The sequence below is a fragment of the Peromyscus maniculatus genome, chromosome 16, assembly GCF_049852395.1.
Source record: "Peromyscus maniculatus bairdii isolate BWxNUB_F1_BW_parent chromosome 16, HU_Pman_BW_mat_3.1, whole genome shotgun sequence".
Taxonomy (NCBI): Eukaryota; Metazoa; Chordata; class Mammalia; order Rodentia; family Cricetidae; genus Peromyscus; species Peromyscus maniculatus.
Genome location: NC_134867.1, coordinates 15906436 through 15927934, shown reverse-complemented (window position 1 = coordinate 15927934; position 21499 = coordinate 15906436). Strand labels below are relative to the sequence as shown.

Here is a 21499-nt window from a genome sequence, read left to right as displayed (position 1 = left end):
CCGTCCACTTCTGGCGGCGAGGAAAACTCTTCCGAGAGCTTTTAGACAAGGAAGTGTCTCCGTGAAGGGATGACTGCTGTGGCCTTTCTCTGGGGCTTTTGAACACAGCTTATGTGCCCCTGCTGCAGGGCTGGAGTAGGAACAGGATGAGAGATGTCCCTTCCGACTTCAGATCTTTGTATCAGTGTGTCTGTATGATTAAGGACGGGTCACGCAGAAGGTCATGTGTCCCCTCTTCTCTCACGGCCACTGATTCCTGAACTCCAGTCTTCCTCACGTGAGGTTACACAAATAATGCCCTCGCCATCACCAGACAGGTGCTCAGAAGCATGAGGCTGTCACAAAGTCCTCCCACTCTCCTGAGGGGTATTGTCCCCTCAGTCCGCTCTGCTTGCCACTAACCAGGGCTTCCTGTTGCCTGCTCCCACCCCACCCCCACCCTTTCTGATCCAAGATGGAGAGCTGGTGAGCACATACAAGAAAGAGAACAGGCTAAATTGATCTTTCTCTGTTCTGCTGGCAGCTCATCCATCTACACTTCACTCCATCCCCACATCCATTTCTCCCCAGCACTGTGATACCACAGAAGGCCTTGCCCAACAGGCCCAAGCGAGCTGACGTTGTTTCAACAAGTCGCTGGTCCCATACCTGAGCTCAGTCTCGCAGCCATTGTCCATCATCTTTGCGACTAAGGACTGTTTGAAAGAGAGCTGAGGAGAAAACACTCACAGAATCCGTCATTATCTAGGCTGGTGTTAGTCACAGAGAAAAAGCTGGGACATCTACGGTGAAAGTGGGGGGGGGGGCTTGGTTAAGGGGGGGGTGCATCATCAAAGCCCCTTAGCACACAATACATTTTAGCAATCAGAGCCAGAACCCAAACGCATAATAAAGAGAGGCGAGTGGAAAATGCTTATAATCGTCATATTTTCAATGCCTCCTTTCCTGCCAATCTTACATCCGCTCCCAGAGATGCAAACGCTGCCCCACTCTGCCGGCCCCCTTGCCAGCTGCCAGCTGTTCCTTTCCTGGAAAAAGGGTCAGAAGGCTGCTGGGAGCTAATAGCCAGCCAGAAGCTGCTCGCGAGACGCGTCCCCCGTGGGTTGGAGTTGCTGGCTGATTGTCAGGCAAGACCTACAAGTTCTGGTTTGATAAAAGCCAGCTATGGATTTCAAGCCTTCTTTCTCCCCCCCCCCCCCCACTTTTCCATTTGTGCTCTGCAATTGTCATGCACTCCAAATGGCGCTCGCTCGATGAGCACACAGGCTTTTGTTCTGCCTTGTTAGACACCAATGCTTACAGTCCTTTCAAGACCATCACTCGGCGGGGTGGGGAGTAGGGTGAGGCGACGTGGGGTGAGGCAGGAGGAGGGGCCGGGAGCTGGGGGAGCCACAAGATGCCCCTTGGCATCTGTGTCGCCCTGAAGAAGATACAGGCCAGAGCGCTTCCTGCTCGTTCTGAGACAGAGCCTCCGATTCTGGCAGTTTCTGTGACTGACAGTCAGGGCGTGGGGGTGGCCGGTGCTGGCAGGTTAGAAAGGATTTATTGACTGGGCCCCCTGAAATGAATGGAGTCACCAACCACATGCACCAGGCACAAAACCCAAAGCTCCCTCGGCTTTCCAACTGTTTCTCTAGGCCAGCAATCAAGAATTCCCTTCTCCGGGCCCTGTGGATTTCAGGGGGTCAGGCCGAGGAGGGCCGCTCCAGGGACGGGATGCTGCACAATGGTGTGTGTACTCTAAATTCAGATGCTCCGGGGCTGCTGTGTGCAATGCATCAACGGTGAAAAATAAACACCCAGCAGAGGCTGGCTCTGAGTTACGGCAAGCACACAATAAATTTCAACTGCTGCAATTAATCGCTGGCTGCTTGTTGTGAGGCGTCTTCCCCGGGAGAGCGCTGCCTCCCACTCCATCAAAAGACAGGTGAGAACGGAAAACAGCAGAGCATTGGGGGGCTCTAAGGGGGGGCTTGCCACTGAGCAAGCGCTGGTACTGCACCCCAGGGAGAGGCCCCTTCTGCTGCCCAGACACAGCTGTGCCACAACAGTGCCTCCCGGCCCTCCATCTTCACCTGCCCCCATCTGGAGGTCCCTGGGGATGGGGATGGGGAGGCCCCTTGCCTGCGGGGGGGCAGAGGATACAAGAACTCAAACTCCTCGTGAGGTGTTCCTAGTTGTGATAAAATGCACGCCTAGCATGATCCTTAGGGTTGTTCTGGTCCATCTCCAAGTGCATAGTTCAGTGGCATTAAGTCCGTTTATACTGTGTGGGGCAGCCATTGCCGTTATCCATGACTAAAGTCCAAACGGTCCGTTGTCATAAGTCCTCCATCTCTCTTTTCTCCTCAACTCCTGGCAACAACCATTTCCCCTTCCTGTATCGCTGACATTTATTATTCTCTGTCTCTGCGAGGGTATGTGTGTGTTTGTATGTGTGTGTGTGTGTGTGCATATGTATGTGTACAGGGACACAAGTACCACATACCACACAGGGTACGCCTAGAGGTCAGAGGACAACTCTGAGGGGCCTCTCCTTCCGGGGAGGGATCAGCTCACACAGTCAGCACCTTTACCTGCCAAGCCACCTCTGCACCCTAGCATGGTCGTTTAACGGCTCTTCTGGGTTGTTACATGAGTCAGAACGCAACTCTTCTTAAAGGTCCAGTCCGTTGCATGGGTGCCTCTTATTCTGTTTGCCCATCTGCCGGTGGCCAAGTCGGGCTACTGAGACTGATGTTGCTTTGAACACGCACGCGCACACACACAGCTGCTCAAGTACCCGCTTCCAAGTCTTGGGGCTGAACCCAGAGGTGGAGTTACCATACTGTTTCCCGATTTCCATTTATTTATTTTGCCAGTCACTCCACGTAATAAAAGCACAGCGGAGAGTATTGATCTTGGAGGTGGGTGGCTGCCTATGGAATTGCCATGTCTTTACGGGACTCGGTTGAGAGGACATTGCCATCAAGTCAAGGAGAGGGACTGGATGACACCGGCTGACAGAGCTGCATGATCCTTGTCTTCCTTGTGTGGTGCTGAGATGTGGGTCGGGGACCCTGAGAGGAGAAGAGGTTTCTGGAGGTGGAGTAACACCAGGGTGAACGCAGACCATTGAGATCCTTGCTTAGGCGAGGACGCCAGGCTGACTTCCGGCACCGCATTGTCCATTTTAAACCATTTACTTGCTCTTCTGGGAACTGAAACACCCCTCTCCTGGCCCTCAAAACGTCCAGCTAAAATCTGTTGTGTATGACAGAATTGTGATAATGGCCTTCGGGCAAATAGAGAAACTGGCGGGAACAGTGAGACAGGAAGCAGCCCTCTAAGCTGGGGTGGGGGTGGGGGGTGGGCTGCATCCATATCTTGCGGGAGCAGGAATTCAGAATGGGAGGTAACTTGAGGCACTTCAACAGTTCTACAGAGTGAGGTGGGGGGCTGCAGCCTCTTAGAGTGACTCCAGAAATGAAGAAGGATTAGGAGCTTTTCAGGTGTGCAGAGAACATCAGGCCCTTTACACAGTGGAGGGCAGCCACTGGCTGCTGCATCTGCCCTGAGGGAAAATGCCAAGTCATGCGCCGGGCAGAAAAACCTCTCCTTACGGAATGTCCAACGGGCCTCAGTCAGGATTCCCTCTCTGTGAGACAAGTTTGGCAAATACACAGCCAGACAGAGCTGTGCGGGTCTCAGGACACTGGGAGTCACCTGGGCAGCTAGGATTAGATCTAGCCTCCCCTCAGTGAGTACTGCATCCTCGGTCAAGCAAGGCTCTCCCAGGGCAGGGCAGTCTTGGGTGCAGGGCAGAGACTGGCCCTGGGATGTGGGCTTAGTGAGGAGAGAATTGAAGGAACTCAAGCCAGCCTGAGCAGGGCAAACATGGCTCTGGCAGGTCTTGCCCTTCCCCCATTCCCTCTGCCTTACTAAAAACCATTAGAATACATCCCTAAAGCTAGCCACCAAGGTCTATTGCTTATTTGGCCAATTCCTCCTCCAGAGGCTGACTACCAAGGTCCAGCTATCAAAGTATTGAAGTCCAACAATCAAAAGCCCCCTTTGGCTCTCCTAATTAACATGCCCAATGAAAATTAAACATCTCATCCTAACACGGGGATTTCCCCTTTACACTTATAAACCACCATTTTCCTATGGGCCACGTCTGTCTCCTCTCTCTCCAACAGCAGCCCTTTGTCCCCAGCCCTGGAAAAATACCTCCGCTTCTCTCCTTATTCCCTCCCCTTCTCCCTCATCCTCTATCTCCCATCTTGTCTCTTATTCCTGCCCTCTGTCCCTCTGGGGCAAATACATCTCCGTTGTGCTGAGAACTCGGTCTTGGGGGTCTTGAGCTGACTCCAAGGTTCCCTACAAGAATCAGCACACGATCTCAAGATGCACCCCGGACCTGTGCCCTCTCAGGGTGCCTCTGTCCAGGTCTCCCTCTCTACAAGCAGGATTATCATGACTCAAGACTTTCAGCAACAGGAGGTGAGCCCTGTGTGTTCGGGGTCTGAGGTCTCAGCCTGTAACAAGAAAGGATTAGGCAGGTGCTGGCTAGCAGGCAGTCTTCTCACCCCACATGGGTGCTCAGGGCGGGTGCCACACAAGTCAAGACCCTTTTCCCGGGGTCTCAGTCTTTGCTAATGTAACAAGAAAGGACAATCGATACAGAAAATAAGTCACTGCGTGTGTGTACCTGGGTTCTGGGGGTCTGATTTTCATGTATGCTAATTTCCATAGTGTAACTATTTCTCCCATAGCTCATTTCAGACAACCAGTATGATGTTTAAAGATGTGTAAAGTCAAAACAGTGCGGTGGCATTTACCTGTAATCCCTGAATTTGGAAGGTAACATCAGGAGGATCAGGAATTCAGGTTTGTTCTTGGCTACATAGTAAGTTCGAGATTACCCTTGGCCAAACAAAGCCCCTTCCAGGTGTGGTGGCGCATGCCTTTAATCCCAGTACGAGGGAGGCCGAGACCGGAGGATCTCCATGAGTTTCAGGCCAACACTGTCTACATAGCAAGTTCTATGCCAGCCAAAGCTACATAATGAGAATCTGTCTAAAAAACAAAGGGACAAACAAGCGAATCCCCACTCAAAAACAAAGTATGTGCAGATTGGCCTTTTAAGATCCTGTGAGCAGCCATTAACATCCCCTGGGGCCCCTCACGCCTGTTCACACTGGGCCTCTGCATCCCCTGGGGCCCCTCACACCTGTTCACACTGGGCCTCTGCATCCCCTGGGGCCCCTCACACCTGTTCACACTGGGCCTCTGCATCCCCTGGGGCCCCTCACACCTGTTCACACTGGGCCTCTGCATCCCCTGGGGCCCCTCACACCTATTCACGCTGGGCCTCTGCATCCCCTGGGGCCCCTCACACCTATTCACACTGGGCCTCTGCATCCCCTGGGGCCCCTCACGCCTGTTCACACTGGGCCTCTGCATCCCCTGGGGCCCCTCATACCTGTTCACACTGGGCCTCTGCATCCCCGGGGCCCCTCACACCTGTTCACACTGGGCCTCTGCATCCCCTGGGGCCCCTCACACCTGTTCACATTGGGCCACTGCATCCCCTGGGGCCCCTCGCACCTATTCACACTGGAATTTTCCATCCCCTGGGGGCCTCTCACACCTATTCACACTGGGCCTTTGCATCCCCTGGGGCCCCTCACACCTATTCACACTGGGCCTCTGCATCCCCTGGGGCCCCTCACACCTGTTCACACTGGGCCTCTGCATCCCCTGGGGCCCCTCACACCTATTTACACTGGGCCTCTGCATCCCCTGGGGCCCCTCATACCTGTTCACACTGGGCCTCTGCATCCCCTGGGGCCCCTCACACCTATTCACACTGGGCCTTTGCATCCCCTGGGGTCCCTCACACCTATTCACACTGGGATTTTCCATCCCCTGGGGGCCTCTCACACCTATTCACACTGGGCTTTTCCATCCCCTAGGGCCCCCATACCTATTCACACTGGGATTTTCCAACACCCCCCCCAAGATCACAGGGAGCCCCGACTCTGTGGAAGACTCTTCCAAAAGCAGGCAGGACGGACTTTAAAACATTAACCAAGGCTGGGAGAGGTGGCACTATAGGAAATCAAATACTTTGATTCCATCACTATGGAGACAGAGGCAGGTGGAGCTCTATGAGTGTGGGCCAGTCCAGGCTACATAGTGAGACCCTGTCTCAAAAAAAAAATAAACATGAGCCAGGGTATTCACACAGAAAAATCCTCGTGTGTCGGGTGTAGCTGATGAAGTTAAGACGTGAGAGAAGGCAGAAGATGGATTCTTCCTTTGAACCTTGTTCTATCCCTACAAATACAAGTTTGGCCTAGGGTGATACCCCATTTTGAAGTTCCAGCTCCTTCCTGAGCTCTGTTGTGGGTGGTGATTCCGCTATCACCAATTCTTAGTAACAGGATGCCTTGGCCCATCCTGGCCTTGGCTTGTGGCGATTGAAGGTGTGAGAGAAAAGACTATACCCTTGAATGTGGTGAAGGAAGAGAGAGACAACAGCAGAGATTCATCCTGCTGGGGAACTCCCAACCAGACAGCTAAATCACAGTCAAATAGGAGCCTGGATAATGCCACAAAAGGATGTAGGTCCTGGTGTTTTGGGGGACCCTTCCATCTCGGTCCAGCCTTCCTGGGATGTTGCTGTCACAAGGTCGCTAACCGCTGCCCGCCACCACTCTGTTCCTGTTCTAACCTGTGATCAGGAAGGAAAAGAGGTCGGAGTGACTCCAGAGCCCTGCACACCACTTCGCAGGTCTCAGGACACGTGACCACGCCTAACCACACACTTCTCCAGTCTCACTGATCAGGACACGTGACCACGCCTAGCCACCAGGGAGGCTGAAGAAAACAGTGTCTTCTGGGTAGCAGTTAACCCGACTAACCGTTCTATGACTGTGGCAGGAGTGAAGAATGAGTATTGGGGTTCAGCTGTGAGCCTCCCTGGTGAAGGCCAGCCACTTGACCTCCTAGGAGGACCCAGGTGAGCATGGGAAGGGTGTTGATTGGCACATCTTCAAGGAACAAGGGGGTCCATGAAGGCTGTTTCCTCAGAGGTCAGGAAAGCCTGGTGTGGACCTCAGGGCCTGTTCTCACCGAATGGGGAAGCACTTTGCACAGGCTTCTCTTGAGTCCAAACCAAGGGAAAAGGAGAGACAAACGCAGGACGCCTTGAACTGTTTCTGCAAAGACCGAACTGCACCGAACCAAAAGAGCTTGAGTGTGTGTGTGTGTGTGTGTGTGTGTGTGTGTGTGTGTGTGTGTGCATGGGTGGAGTGGGGGGGGTTGTGTGTGTATGGGTCATTTAGAGGTCAGAGGACAACTTCAATGTCATTCCTTGAGTGCTGTCCACCACTGTTTTGAGACAGCCTCGCTGACCTGAAATTGCCCCGGAAGCCGGGCTAACTGTCTAGAGTGCCCCAGGGAACGTCTGTCTCCACTTCTCCAGCACCAGAATCACAACCACGAACCACGAAGCCTGGCTTTTGTCTTTAACACGGGTCCTGGAGATCAAGGCCGGATCCTCAGGCCCACAAGGCAGCCACTGAGTTCTCTCCCTGGCCCCTGGGTTAACTCTCACAAGGAGCCTTGCCTCAGGCCAGCTTCCCAGGAGTGGGGCAGCCTTAGGAGCTCTGGGGTTTGGGGGGCATGTACAATGTAAAAGTGCAATTTGTCTCTATCTCTCTCTGTCTCTCTATTTCTGTCTGTCTCTCTCTATCTCTGTCTATCTCTGTCTCTGTATCTGTCTATCTCTCACTCTGCCTTTTTTGTCTCTGTCTCTCCCTTTGTCTGTCTTTCTCTTTATCTCCATCTGTCTCTGTCTATCTCTGTCTCTCCCTCTTTCTGTCTCTCTCTTATCTCTATCTGTCTCTGCCTCTCCCTTTGCCTCTATCTCTCTTTGTCTCCATCTGTCTCTATCTATCTCTGTATTTCTGTCTCTCTTTCTGTCTCTGTCTTATCGCTATCTGTCTCTATCTCTGTCTTTGTATCTCTTTCTCTCCCTCTTTCTATCTTTCTGTCTCTGTCTCTCCCTTTGCCTCTGTCTCTCTCTGTCTCCATCTGTCTCTCCGCCTTGGTGTGCTCTTCCCGGCCTCTGCATGTAAGCTGCGATTCTAAGAACGTCTCTTTATAGACAGCACCACGAGCTGTGTTTACTTTTACCGCTCCGTGCAGCCTGCCAAGTAAGCAGAGCCGAGAGAGGAAAATCTCTTAAATTAATGGAATACACAATTTTTCTTCTTCTAGGAAGGCGTCCGTCTCCAGGCACCGAGCATAGAGAGCGAGGACGACTCTGCTGAAACTCACGTTTTCATGTTATGATCTCTAAGATCAGTGTGTCTCCAGGGGGACCACTAGGCAAGGCGGAGCAGAGCCGAGGGGAGGCCAAAGGGGAGCTGGGGTGTCCCTTTGTGGATTCTCCGTCTCATTAATAAAATAATTTCAAATAGACTCAGAGGGAAGCTTAGGGACTGTTTTATTGGAGCTCGAGAGTAAACCACAGGGCCAGCAAGCTATAAACCTTAACAGTCGCCAGGAGGGGGGAGCTGGAGAGGAAATGGCTGACAGCTTCCTGGAGGGGGGAGGGGGAGAGGGCATGATTGACAGCTTCCTGGAGGAAGGAGATGGAGAGGAAATGGCTGACAGCTTCCTGGAGGGGGAGAGGGAGGGGGGAGATGGAGAGGAAATGGCTGACAGCTTCCTGGAGGGGGAGAGGGAGGGGGGAGATGGAGGGGGGAGATGGAGGAGGGAGATGGAGGAGGGAGCTGGAGAGGAAATGGCTGACAGCTTCCTGGAGGGGGGAGGGGGAGAGGGGAGATGGAGAGGGATGACTGACAGCTTCCTGGAGGAGGGAGATGGAGGAGGGAGATGGAGGAGGGAGATGGAGGAGGGAGATGGAGAGGGATGACTGACAGCTTCCTGGAGGAGGGAGATGGAGGAGGGAGATGGAGAGGGATGACTGACAGCTTCCTGGAGGAGGGAGATGGAGGAGGGAGATGGAGGAGGGAGAGGGGATGATTGACAGCTTCCTGGAGGAGGGAAGTGGAGGAGGGAGATGGAGGAGGGAGATGGAGAGGGAGATGAAGGAGGGAGATGGAGGAGGGAGATGGAGAGAGAATGACTTGCAATTTGAGTCAGGGTTCAAGAGAGCAGGCAGGTTCAGCAAGGGAGTGTGGCAGCAGTTGGGGGGGGTTGGGGGGCTGAAGAAAGTCAGAGTACACAGAGAACCAATGCGGACACGAGGATTTGGCCAGTGTCCAAAGATGAGACCGAGTGGGGCGGGGGATTACATTTTTGGAGTTAGAACTGAGGATGGCAATCAGTCTTGGCAGTACGAATTGGAGGGGACTTCTGGGGTATACATACATTATCTCATTGAGGGGATTATTCCCCCTCTCTGCAGCATCTTCAGGTGAGTCGGCTTTCCCGAGGGGTAGCCTCCTGGTGATTGACAGGCCCAGCTGGATTCACTCTCAAAGGAGAAGACAATAGTAACGTTTGGGGCATTTTAGACGGTCAGTTCTCCACCCAGGGCGAGAGAGAGAGAGAGAGAGAGAGAGAGAGAGAGAGAGAGAGAGAGAGAGAGAGAGAGAGAGAGAGAGAGAGAACTCAGATTCACTTCTTTTGACCAGGAGGAAGTAGCTCTCTCTTAATGGGCCTCAACAAAGCTGCGTATCACTTCCACACTTGGCTTCTCCTCAGCTGTATCCTCACCCGCACGGACGTCTCTGATTGGTATTAAATTCTCTGACATTCAAGAAATCCTTAGTCAATGATTAGCATAAAAATTCATCTCATTGCTATGCATGAATATTTCAGTATTACCTACTGTTGTGAGTTGAGTTGTTTCTCTTAAGAGTATTGACTCAGATCAGATTCAGGTATGCTAGCTGAGTTGTGCATTTATTGAATATTTATTAGGGTGACGGTAGCTAATCTTTATTGAGCGAAACACCAGACAGAGCACACAGGGCATTTCGTTTACTCTCATAACAGCCCCAAGGGCTTCTGGGTACACATACGTAGTCTGTGCTGGCAAGGAGGGCGTGAGAGATTTGGCGGGGCTTCAGGCTACACTGCCCTTCCTCAGCAAGCTGTGAGCTAGGAAGAAGCCTCGTGTCTCACAAAGGTGACAGGCTGGTGCATTTGTAGCTGGGGTGACCCATGACCCAGATACCTCATTTCTTACCCATTGCACAGAGTAAGAAACAGAGGTATGACAATGTTAAACTTCCCAAGGTCACATGCAGGCAGGAGGTAGTGTATGGTCTGAACCAGGAAGCCTACGTCAGATACAAGCTCTGAACCTGCACGCAGTCGGCACAGCGTCACCCCTACTCCCTAGGACTACTCTAGTCTTGAGTCAGCAGCACCTGAAAGACGTGCATGCACATACACATGATATGCCTTACACGTTGCATGCCATTCTATGCCAGCCGTGCATTAAAAAAAAAAAAATCACTGCTCAGGCTCTGTGGACAGAGATGTGCAGCTGCCAAGGCCAGCTGCTTGGAATTTTACAATACAACAAGCAGAGAACAGGGCCGGAGAGCTGTCAGGAAAATGATACCCCGAGGAAATCAGCCCCTGCATTCTTCTTCCTGGGTGTGAATAGTTCTGATGACAAACCAGAGTCTGGAGTGTGGAAATCAGGAGTCAAGGCTTGCTCGAGCGATCGGGAGGGTTTAACGTGGACTGCCTGGCCACTTAGCTCCCCTGCCTTACCCTTCTCATCTCTTTGGAGCCCTGCAGATCGGCCTGTCCATTAAATACACCTCCCTCGAACACGGCCTAAAGCTCCTGCCATTTAATGCATTTCTTGGGTTATGGTTGCCCTACCTGCCACGGCTCCCTCTGATTCTTCCCCTCTTGCTCCCTGATGCCTGAAAGTCCTTCAGTATGAAACAAAGCCTTTCATTTCATAGGAGGCGATGAGGCTTAAAATACGAGCACCCCTTGGAGAGGCAGTCCATTGATTCACATGCACGCCATGGATTTGTGTAAATGAGTGATCGGGTGCCCCCTCCCCCACCCGGCATATTTTGATGAGGGAAGGGTGGGGGAGGAAATATGAGCACCAGAAAAATCAAGTATTGGAGGAAGGCACACAAAAGAGAGACCAGGGCTCCCCAAGACCAGTCTTCCTGGCCCTGGCACGTGCCTGGTGTCCTGGGCTTCTCCAAGTGGAAACTGTCCGGCCAGGCGCCCGGGAGATGGTGGCACACAGCAGTGGGTTGGGATTTTAATGGACAGCTCAGCAAGCTCCTGAGCTTCCCCTACCTTAAAGAGAGTCACAGAGCCTACCTCGAGGGCTGCTTTAGGATTTCTTTTTTAGTAGTGGTGAAGTACACATAGGGGAATTCTCTAGCCATGTTTAGGGGTGAGGTTCATAGCACGAGGGTCATCTTTTAGTTCTGTGATGGTCACCACAGCAATGTGTCCCCAAAGCTCTTTTCACCTGAGGAGACTAACTCTAGGCCCCTCGTGGAAGTAGTTCATACAGCATTTGTCTTTCTGTGACTGGCTTGTGTTGCCGAGCAGGTGTTCTCGGGTTCATGTGTGTTAGGGCGTGTGCCACATCCTCATTCCTTTTAAATCTCCAATATTCTACCCTATGTGTGCACCATATTAGTAATTGTCACGGTGCTGCTATAAATACACGGGTGTGGATACCTGCTCAAAGGTGAGTTTCCAGTTCCTCTGGACACACACACCCAAACACACACAATTGCCGCATCGTTCAGAAACGACTAGGCTATAGCCCACAGCACTGTATCGTTTTACCTCCGCACCAACAGTGTACAAGAATTCCAAGTTTCACAAGTAACCATACTAATTTTTGTTATTTTTAAATTGTGGGTTTTTGTTGTTATTGTTCGTTTTGGGGGGAGGGGCAATGTCTCATGTACCCAGGGTAGCCTTGAGCTCACCATGGAACCAAGGCTAACCTTGAATTCCTGATCCTCCTGCCTCCACCTCCCAGGTGCTAGGATTGCAGACATATGTCTGTCACTATGCCAGGCTTCATCCTAACTCTTCATGTGAACTAAACAAAGCTGCCTGTGGGCATATCCAGAAGCCAAACAATTGTGTGACTCTAACTAAATAAGACTGGGAAAAATACAGGGCTGGATGCCAGGGCTTACACAATGGGTCACACACCAAAGGGTATTAGAGATCCTCACGGCCCCTGCTCTCTTAGTGTCGAGCATCTCCACAAAAGCCCTGCTGCCTGCCGCTCCTCCTCCCGCCTCTCCTGGGCTCCGTGCCATCCAATCACCCTCCTTCTGCCTCTTTTCCAATATGCTTCCCTCCACTGATCCTCCCAGCTGTACTCAGCCTCCTTAGGAAGCAGAACCTGGGACCTCTTGGCTGTCTTCTTCTGGAGAGCTGCTCTCTGGGACACACCTCTCGATTTCATCACAGAGAATCCATCTCTAGAGCCCACCTCACGTGGGGGGCTCTGACACCCCATGTGTAAGGCAGGCAGAGTGCTTAGAACAGGGCTGGTACTCAACCAGCTTCTGAAACCTCTCATCCGTTCTTGGTGCTGGCCTGGACTAGGAGCCTCATGAGCCAGGCGAGCACTGCACTACTGAGCAGAGCCCTAACTAACACTCGCTCTAAGAGCATCCTGAAGGTGAGCTGCTAATAATTTGGTGGTTTGAACAGGAAGCCTCAGGTGTAGGGCTTACTCAAGAGACGCTGCCCCAAACTCCAGATCCAGGGAACCACAGGAAGCCACCCAGGAGCAGGTGATCTTTGGCTTTCCTACAGTTTTAGGATGTTCCCCTTCAAGGATGCAAATGTCTGGTCAAAGGCACCCGTTGCCTTGGGTAAGGGTTTAACAGGCTATTTTGTAGCTTGACACATCTGCTGTTCCCGGTATCCCCCTAGTAAGAGAAGATGAATAAATCTGAACTTTGTAGGGGAGGGAGGCTAATCTTCATGTGCACCTGCATCTGTAATGAACTGCAGCAATCCCGCTTATCGCGGTTTCAGTCACCTGCAGTCATGTGCATCAAACACAGCCTGAAGATGTGAAATGGAAATTTCCAGAAACAAACAATTCTTCCATTTTAAATGGGGCATCAGGGGCTTGGGAGAGGACTCAGTGGGTAAAGGAGCTTGTTGCCAAGCTTGATGACCTGAGTTTGCTCACCTGAACCCACACGGGGAAGGGAAAGTACCAACTCCCAAAAGCTGTCCCTTGACCTCCACATACATGGTATAGTACATGTGTGCCCCCCAACACATATTACAGAAATAAATCAATGTAATTTTAAAAAGTACAGCTGGGCCTCATCTGAACAGTCTGGTGAGGTGCTGGTCTGCCTCTCCCATCTACCTGTGACTCATCTCTTTGTCCAGCATCCCTTGCTCAGCATCCCTTGCTGAACAGTCAACATGCCCACTAGTCACGTAGGAGCCTAGCTCTCAGATTGCTGTGGTTTAGTGTGGAGAATATGTGGATACCTTCTCTTCACGCTGACAAATACCCGACGGGAGCCACTGGAAGAGGAGAGGATTATTTAGGGAAAAACCCCCGTGGTGAAGAAGTATGGTGGCTGGAATGCTCAGCAGGGGCCCACGGTTTTGTGGCAGATCCGGGAGCACAGAGGCGGTGGGCAGGGAAATGGGGAAGGCTGTCACTCTCAAAGGCCTGACCCCAAGGACCTGCTTCCAAAAGCCACGCATGGCACCCCAAAGATCCCACAACTTCCCCAAACAGCAGCTCAAGTTCTAAACCAAATGTTCACATACGTGAGGCTGTGAGGAGCAGTGCCCGTTCATGCCATCGCATCCAGCCGCCTTTGTTTTCCTTAACAACAACATCAAAGGACAAAAGTAGTGATGTTGATAACTTTATGACACAATAGAGTTATAGCCTCTATCTTATTATCAGTCACTGTTAATCTCTTACTGTGACAAATTTATAAGTTAAACAACCACAGATATGTATGCATAGGAAAAAAGAGTATTTACAGGGCTTGGTGTTCTGTGGTTGAGGATTTAAGAGTTTGGGATGTAGCTTTCGTGGGCTAAAGGAGGCTCTTCTAGACTGAGAAGTGTATAAACAACAGACATTTCTTTGTCAGAGTTTGGGAGGCTGGGGAATCCAAGAATAGGGTCCCAGTAGATCTCATGCCTGCCGAGGGCCTCTCCCTCATGGGTAGTGCCTTCTCTGTCTCCTCAGATGGTGAAAAGGCAGCGGCACACTTCTTAGATCACCAATCTCATTCATCAGAGCTCTGCCCACAATACCTATCACTTCGGAACACCCTCACTGACAGTTCAGTCTCAGGATGTGACTTGGGGAAGGGCACATTCAAATCATGCAGACCTCTTAGGGAGAAAGGCTGAGACTCCTGCTTTAGACCTCTTTTAGGTTCTGAAGGTCCTGATCCAGTCTGCCAACAAGACAGGAAACATGCCCAGAGAGGATGCCACCCACAGGAAAGGGCCATCTGGACAGGTAGCAACCGGAACCAGGGCCAGGTTGGGGTGGTGGAGGAGAGGCTAGGTGTGTGCTGCTTCCTCTCTGAACTGAAGCAGCTAAGCAGAGCAGGAGACTCTTGTGCAGTGGAGAGACTCAGTGTGCAGTGGAGAGACTCAGTGTGCAGTGGAGAGACTCAGTGTGCAGTGGAGAGACTCCTGTGCAGTGGAGAGACTCATTGTGCTGTGGAGAGACTCATTATGCAGTGGAGAGACTCCTGTGCAGTGGAGAGACTCAGTGTGCAGTGGAGAGACTCATTATGCAGTGGAGAGTCTCCTGTGCAGTGGAGAGACTCAGTGTGCAGTGGAGAGACTCAGTGTGCAGTGGAGAGACTCAGTGTGCAGTGGAGAGACTCCTGTGCAGTGGAGAGACTCATTGTGCTGTGGAGAGACTCATTATGCAGTGGAGAGACTCCTGTGCAGTGGAGAGACTCAGTGTGCAGTGGAGAGACTCCTGTGCAGTGGAGAGACTCAGTATGCAGTGAAGAGTCTCTCATGCAATGAAGAGACTTCTGTGTAGTGGAGAGACTCAGTGTGTGGTGGAGAGATTCCTGTGTAGTGGTGAGACTCAGTGTGTGGTGGAGAGACTCAGTGTGTGGTGGAGAGACTCCTTGTGCAGTGGAGAGACTCCTTGTGCAGTGGAGAGACTCATTATGCAGTGGAGAGTCTCCTGTGCAGTGGAGAGACTCAGTGTGCAGTGGAGAGACTCAGTGTGCAGTGGAGAGACTCAGTGTGCAGTGGAGAGACTCCTGTGCAGTGGAGAGACTCATTGTGCTGTGGAGAGACTCATTATGCAGTGGAGAGACTCCTGTGCAGTGGAGAGACTCCTTGTGCAGTGGAGAGACTCATTATGCAGTGGAGAGTCTCCTGTGCAGTGGAGAGACTCAGTGTGCAGTGGAGAGACTCAGTGTGCAGTGGAGAGACTCCTGTGCAGTGGAGAGACTCATTGTGCTGTGGAGAGACTCATTATGCAGTGGAGAGACTCCTGTGCAGTGGAGAGACTCAGTGTGCAGTGGAGAGACTCCTGTGCAGTGGAGAGACTCAGTATGCAGTGAAGAGTCTCTCATGCAGTGGAGAGACTCCTGTGCAGTGGAGAGACTCCTGTGCAGTGGAGAGACTCAGTGTGCAGTAGAGAGACTCCTGTGCAGTGGAGAGACTCAGTATGCAGTGAAGAGTCTCTCGTGCAGTGGAGAGACTTGTGTGCAGTGGAGAGACTCATGTGCAGTGGAGAGACTCAGTGTGCAGTGGAGAGACTCCTGTGCAGTGGAGAGACTCCTGTGCAGTGGAGAGACTCAGTGTGCAGTGGAGAGACTCATATGCAGTGGAGAGACTCAGTGTGCAGTGAAGAGACTCATTGTGTAGTAGAGAGACTCACTGTGCAGTGGGGAGATTCCTGTGCAGTGGAGAGACTGAGCATGCAGTGAAGAGACTCGGGTGCAGTGGAGAGACTAAGCATGCAGTGGAGAGACTCGGGTGCAGTGGAGAGACTGAGCATACAGTTGAGAGACTCATGTGCAGTGGAGAGACTCAGTGTGCAGTGGAGAGACTCATGTACAGTGGAGAGACTCATTGTGCAGTGCAGAGATTCCTTGCAGTGGAGAGACTGAGCATGCAGTGGAGAGACTCATGTGCAGTGGAGAGACTCATTATGCAGTGTAGACACTGAGCATGCAGTGGAGAGACTCGGGTGCAGCAGCTCCCCGCCTTGTCTAATGGCTAATCAGTTGAACTGCTGCATTGCCACCCCTGTCCATCTGAAGGTGACCCAAGAAAGTGTTGAGACGTTTCTGCTTGTGTGTGCAGCACCCAATACATGTCGGGACTAAGGCCAGTGCTGACTGAGGGTTGGGAGATGGGGTGAATATTCAGAGCTGCACAAATACTGGAAGAATGGCCACTCCTCTGTGGGGAGTCATCCAGCCCACGATTGATGCTCAGGACCCTTTGAACAAGGGCCGTTCTCAGAGGAGAGCATGATGGTGGCTATCTCCCTTTATACCTGGTGGATCAATATAGTTCGTTCTGCCCTCTCATGATTATAATTGGAGCTTTAAAAATGGGAAAATCAGTCTTTTCTTTCCCCTTTATTCCCTAGATTAATGCTGAGCAGCAGGTATCAGGGCTTGGTTTAGTTTTTTGGAAGTGGAGGAAACTGCCTTTATCTGATTTTGTGCAAAATTACCAAGTGTTATAAACTGCATTCTTATGTCCATTATCCCTCAAATTCATGTGTTGAAATCTCACAGCTACTTCATATAATGGCACTAGGAGATAGGGCCTTTGAGAGGCAACTAACTTGTCGCAGCAAGATCTCATGGATGGAATTAGCACCCCTGTAAAAGGGACCAGAGAGCACTCCAGTGCTCCTCCACCATACGAGGACAGATCAAGAGGGACAGGAAGCAGGCTTTCCACCCATACACAATCTTCTAGTGGCTTGATTTTGGACTTCCAGCCTGCTAACCTTTAAGCAATAAAAGCTTGTAGTTTAAGCCATCCACTCTCTGGCATTCTGTTACAGCAACCCTGTGGTGGTTTAAATGAGAATGGCCCCCTAGATTTGTATGTTTAAATTCTTGGCCCCCAGTCATGGAACTGTTTGGGAAGGCTTAGGAGGTGTGGCCTTGTTGAAGGAAGTTTGTAACTGGGGGTGGGCTTTGAAGTTTCAAACGACTTGTATGATTCCCAGTCTCTGTCTCTGTCTCTGTCTCTGTCTCTTCTCCTCCTCCTCCTCCTCCTCCTCCTCCTCCTCCTCCTCCTCCTCCTCCTCCTTCTTCTCTCTCTCTCTCTCTCTCTCTCTCTCTCTCTCTCTCTCTCTCTCTCTCTCTCTCTCTCTCTCTGTTTCTCTCTCTCTCTGCTTTCTACTTGCTCATCAAGATGTAAGCCCTCAGATGTTCCTGCCAACATAGCTTTGCTTCACCATCATGGATTCTAACCCTCTGGAACAGTAAGCCCAGATTAAACACTTTCTTTTCTAAGTTGCCTTGGTGGTGGTATATTCTCACAGCAATAGAGATGCAACCAAGTCCTACCTAACAAAGACACAGAAACCCTTAAGCCTGGCAAACATAAATCCTTCTACTTACAGACTTCTTATGAATCTTATAGACTTCTACTAGGAGGGAGATGATTGGCTCATATCTTGACTCCATGGTCTGATATTTTTTTCTTCGACAGCAGCAATCTATGTATAAACACAGACCCGGCGTGACTGGAACAGTCAGGGCCCTGCCCATTTATTGCTTCCTTCCTTCCCCTCTTGAGAACTGTCAAGAGTTGTGTGAAGAAAGTGAACTACTTCAGCTCCACTCAGACTTGTAGGTAACGCGGGCCAGAGCTGAGCAGCCAAGGGAGCAAAGAGACAACCCGGAAGTGAGACAGTGTTGAGTTCGACTGCTCCACCAATTAGCCGTGTGCCCTTCAAGGAGTTACTAGACGTCTCTGAGCCTCGTGTTCCTCGAGGGTACAGTGTGAATGACAGCCACTGCACCTCACAGGACTGCTCTCGGAATTCAAGGTGTACAAAGGGCTTGGGGAAAACTGCTCCCTGGGAGGCTACACTACGCGTGAGCATCTGGACGGCAGTGGGAAGCATCCGGAAACGGGAGGTGTTTATGTCCCAGACCTCAGGCATGCCCTCTGGCATCCGTATTTCAGTCAAACCTCAGCAGGCATGCTCAGACAGAAGTTTCTCAGTCCAGGAGACTCTATAAACAGTTTACATCCTTGAGTTGCTTTCCAGGAGGGGCCCAGCAGAGGCTGTGAGCAAGGAGCCATTATCCTGTCCCCCAAGCTCAGGATGGATTCAGAGAGGAGAGGGGCCAGCAACTGCAGGAAGAGCATCAGCTCAGGATGGATTCAGAGAGGAGAGGGGCCAGCATCTGCAGGAAGAGCATCAGCGCCTGGTGCCCCCGTCACAGCTCTCACTTGGTGGAGACCTGGAAAGAGTTCCAAAGGAGGAACTTTCCAGAAGCACTTCTGAGGTCTACCCAGCCCATTTAAGGACAGCTACACGAAATGAAAACGTCTTCCTCTCTTCTGCTCCCCATTCTCCCTCTCCCCTCCTCCCACGCCATTCTTCTCTCCTTTCCTGTCCCCATCCAACGCTGATAGCTGCCCCCGCCCCCTCCAATTCTCTTGGTTTCAGCCATTCCACAAAGAATGTTGTCTTCCCACACCCCCTCAAAAGATTTGATAATAGTTTTTGAAGCAGAAAATTCAAGGCTGAGGTAATCAGTCTGGGAATAACAGGCCTGTGCAATGAGGAGGTCCAGCTCCAAGCATTTCTGACTTGATCATTCAACATGCACAGATTATCTATAATGTCACAGGTAATGCCCTAGATGCTGGGGACACGTAAACATCCATGTGTGTGTGTGTGTGTGTGTGTGTGTGTGTGTGTGTGTGTACATATGAATCATCAAAAATAATGTTTCATTAAATAATTTATCAGAGCCTCTTTTCCATGTTAATTTGTACAAATAACAAATGCACATATTTATTGTTTTAACATCTACATAGCACTCCATTGTGAAAACACACGACAATGTATACCACCTTTATTATGATGGTTTAAAAACGAGCCTCATTCCCTTTGCCTATCACCATGTGGAACAACTTGGGTAGACCTGGTATAGCCTGGCTGGGGACGTTCTAGGACGTGTCCCCTCCATGAGAGTCGGGAGACAGACAGCTTCCAGGGCTGCTTCAGTCTGCAACACCTTCTGTAGGTGGTCAAGTCCAGCCCCTGGGGTGCAGTGATGAGCCCTGTGGCCCTGTGACGTGACTGAGTTCACACCTGGACTGGCTCCCACCACCCTCCAGAGCACGGGAAATCACCTGGATTTATATTATCCAAACGCATTGCCGCCACAGCAGCAGCAGCCTGCCTCTCGATCCCCGTGTGCAATAAATTCTGTAGGCTACTACTGAATAAACAGAGGAAAAGGGAGAAAGACACTTAAAGATTGTGAAATGAGAAGCCAGAGGAGTGTGTGTTTGTGTGTGTGTGTGTGTGTGTGTGCGCGCGCGCGCGCGCGCCTGTGTATGTGTTCATACACTCCTGCACAGAGCTGTAGGCTTGCTCCTTAGTTATGGGCAGCACATGTGTTTTAGGTAGTTAAAGGACACAGTAAAAAAAAAGCTCTTGCTTCATACTCCTTCCCATTATCAGGCCCCAGTCTCCTCGTTTGAAGCTGCTAATGAATACACAGTCTAAACACTCAAGTTCAATCTCCCAGAGACACCTTCTCAGGCACCGCAGTCACCCCGAGGCCGGGGCATTCCTCACAGTTTCTTATCTGGGTGGTAAAATCAGGACGCCGCCTAATTGGTTGCCGACTCTCTCTGGTAAATGAAGGAGGTTTCTGTTTTAAGAAAGAGTGAGACTTCTCAGCCGTTGATTCACTGCCCACGGGGAGCCTGCGGAGCCGAAGCTTCCTCTCCGTGGAGATTTGCATACAACATCCACTTCCTGCTTCGCAGCCTGCTCCACCGCTTACCTGGACCCGGAGAGGGCGAGGGAGGTCTGAGCGGCCCAAGGTGGAGCCCCGCGGCAGAGCCAGCGACCACCCCCCGGGCCTGCCTGTCTGCAGCGGCGATCGGAGGTGAGTGATCTCACTGGTACCTGCGTCGACCTCCGTAACCACCGACGGGCTTTCCAGCCCACTGCCTCCTCCTCTGCCAGAATGTTCTGGCCTTGCTTTCCGCCGCCCTGTCTCTCCTCCACCTTTACCTTGCTCATCTGGAGACCAGCTTTGAGCTGAGACTACGACCCAGAGCTTCAGGAGGAAACGTGGCTCTGGTTTAGTGTTTCAGGCAGGCCGAGCTGAGGTTAACTCTTTACTGAGAGGAGCACCCGACTACCAGCTCCTCTTAGTGTCTCCTCGAGTTTCCAAATCAAGAAGACATCAAGCTAACCATGGCGAGTTCAGGACTAGCCTGGGCTACGTACGTATGTAGCAAGAGCCCGTCTTTTAAACGAATCAAACTTTCTCCGAGGAGGGAGCCGTGGTAGCAAGGATTAAGTAATTGGCTTCCAGCCCCAGATGCGTCAGTGACAGAGCGGGAAGGCCAACTCCCAGTTTTTCTCTATCCTGGTTTTATGCTGGTGGAAAAAAAAAAAAACCATCAACATCACGTTCTTGGGTCAGGAAGTGCTCGACACCGCCCCCCCCCCGCCCCCCTCCATTCTCCTTAGCCAGGCATTTGCCGGGTCTGGACAGTGCTGGGGGACGCCAGGGGAGACGCTTGATCTTAGAAGCCGCCTTCTTGTGACTTCCTGGTGGCCTATTAGACTACGAAGTGAATGAAAAGAGACCAAATTAATAATTTCAAAAGAGGTCAGAAAACTTGGTTCCAAGTTCTCCCTCCACTTTGTGTGGGTCCATCTCTTGGGCAATTCCCTTTGGCTCCCGGAAGCCTGGATTTCTTCATCTGTGGTGTGTGTGTGTGTGTGTGTGTGTGTGTGTGTGTGTACACTAACATGATTATGTCTAAATTCCTTTCTAACCAAACAAGGCCAGGGCAGTCCCAGAAGGGTACCGCAATGGGTGGTCTTCGAAGACATGTTTTGTTTACTGATTATTACACATATAAATTTTACCTCTGCTACTAGTCCATTAGGAAGGCCTTTGCTTCTTCCTTTTTTTTTTTTCCAGCCCCCAGAACCTGGCATGCCATCAAACACGCAGAGGTACTCAGGCTCCTTGCACATAAACTTTTAAAAAGTTTTTCGTTCCCCTCATCTGCTTTCCAGGCCGAAGGTAGAGCAGCTGGCAGGGCCCCGCAGCTTGTGGTGGGCTGGGGGGTGGGGGTGTCAGCTGCGCCTCTGCAGGGGGGCTGCCCTGAATCCAGCCATCATTTTTGGCTTTAACCACAGAGGGGGAAATGGGATTTCTCGAATTTAGCGCGTGTCCCATGTGTTTGCTGAGAGTCAAGGCCGGCTCCAGGGTTGGCAGCGGATCCGGCTTCAGAGGCCAGG

At 51.5% G+C, this 21499-nt stretch overlaps 1 protein-coding gene across 2 annotated transcripts in view; it reads left to right on the top strand.

The window, feature by feature from the left end:
* The first annotated feature begins 19541 nt into the window (after positions 1 to 19541).
* The window catches only part of Traf3ip2 (TRAF3 interacting protein 2), a 43627-nt gene continuing 41669 nt past the window's right edge, over positions 19542 to 21499 (top strand). Inside the window, exon 1 of one of the 2 annotated variants that reach the window (XM_076552426.1) lies at positions 19542 to 20123. Coding sequence is in view for 1 of the 2 variants with exons in the window: in XM_006984303.4 (XP_006984365.2) it covers positions 19871 to 20123 (253 nt within the window). In the remaining variant the exon portion in view is untranslated. The remainder of the gene's footprint in view (positions 20124 to 21499) is intronic. The other variant, XM_006984303.4, reaches the window with a different exon arrangement.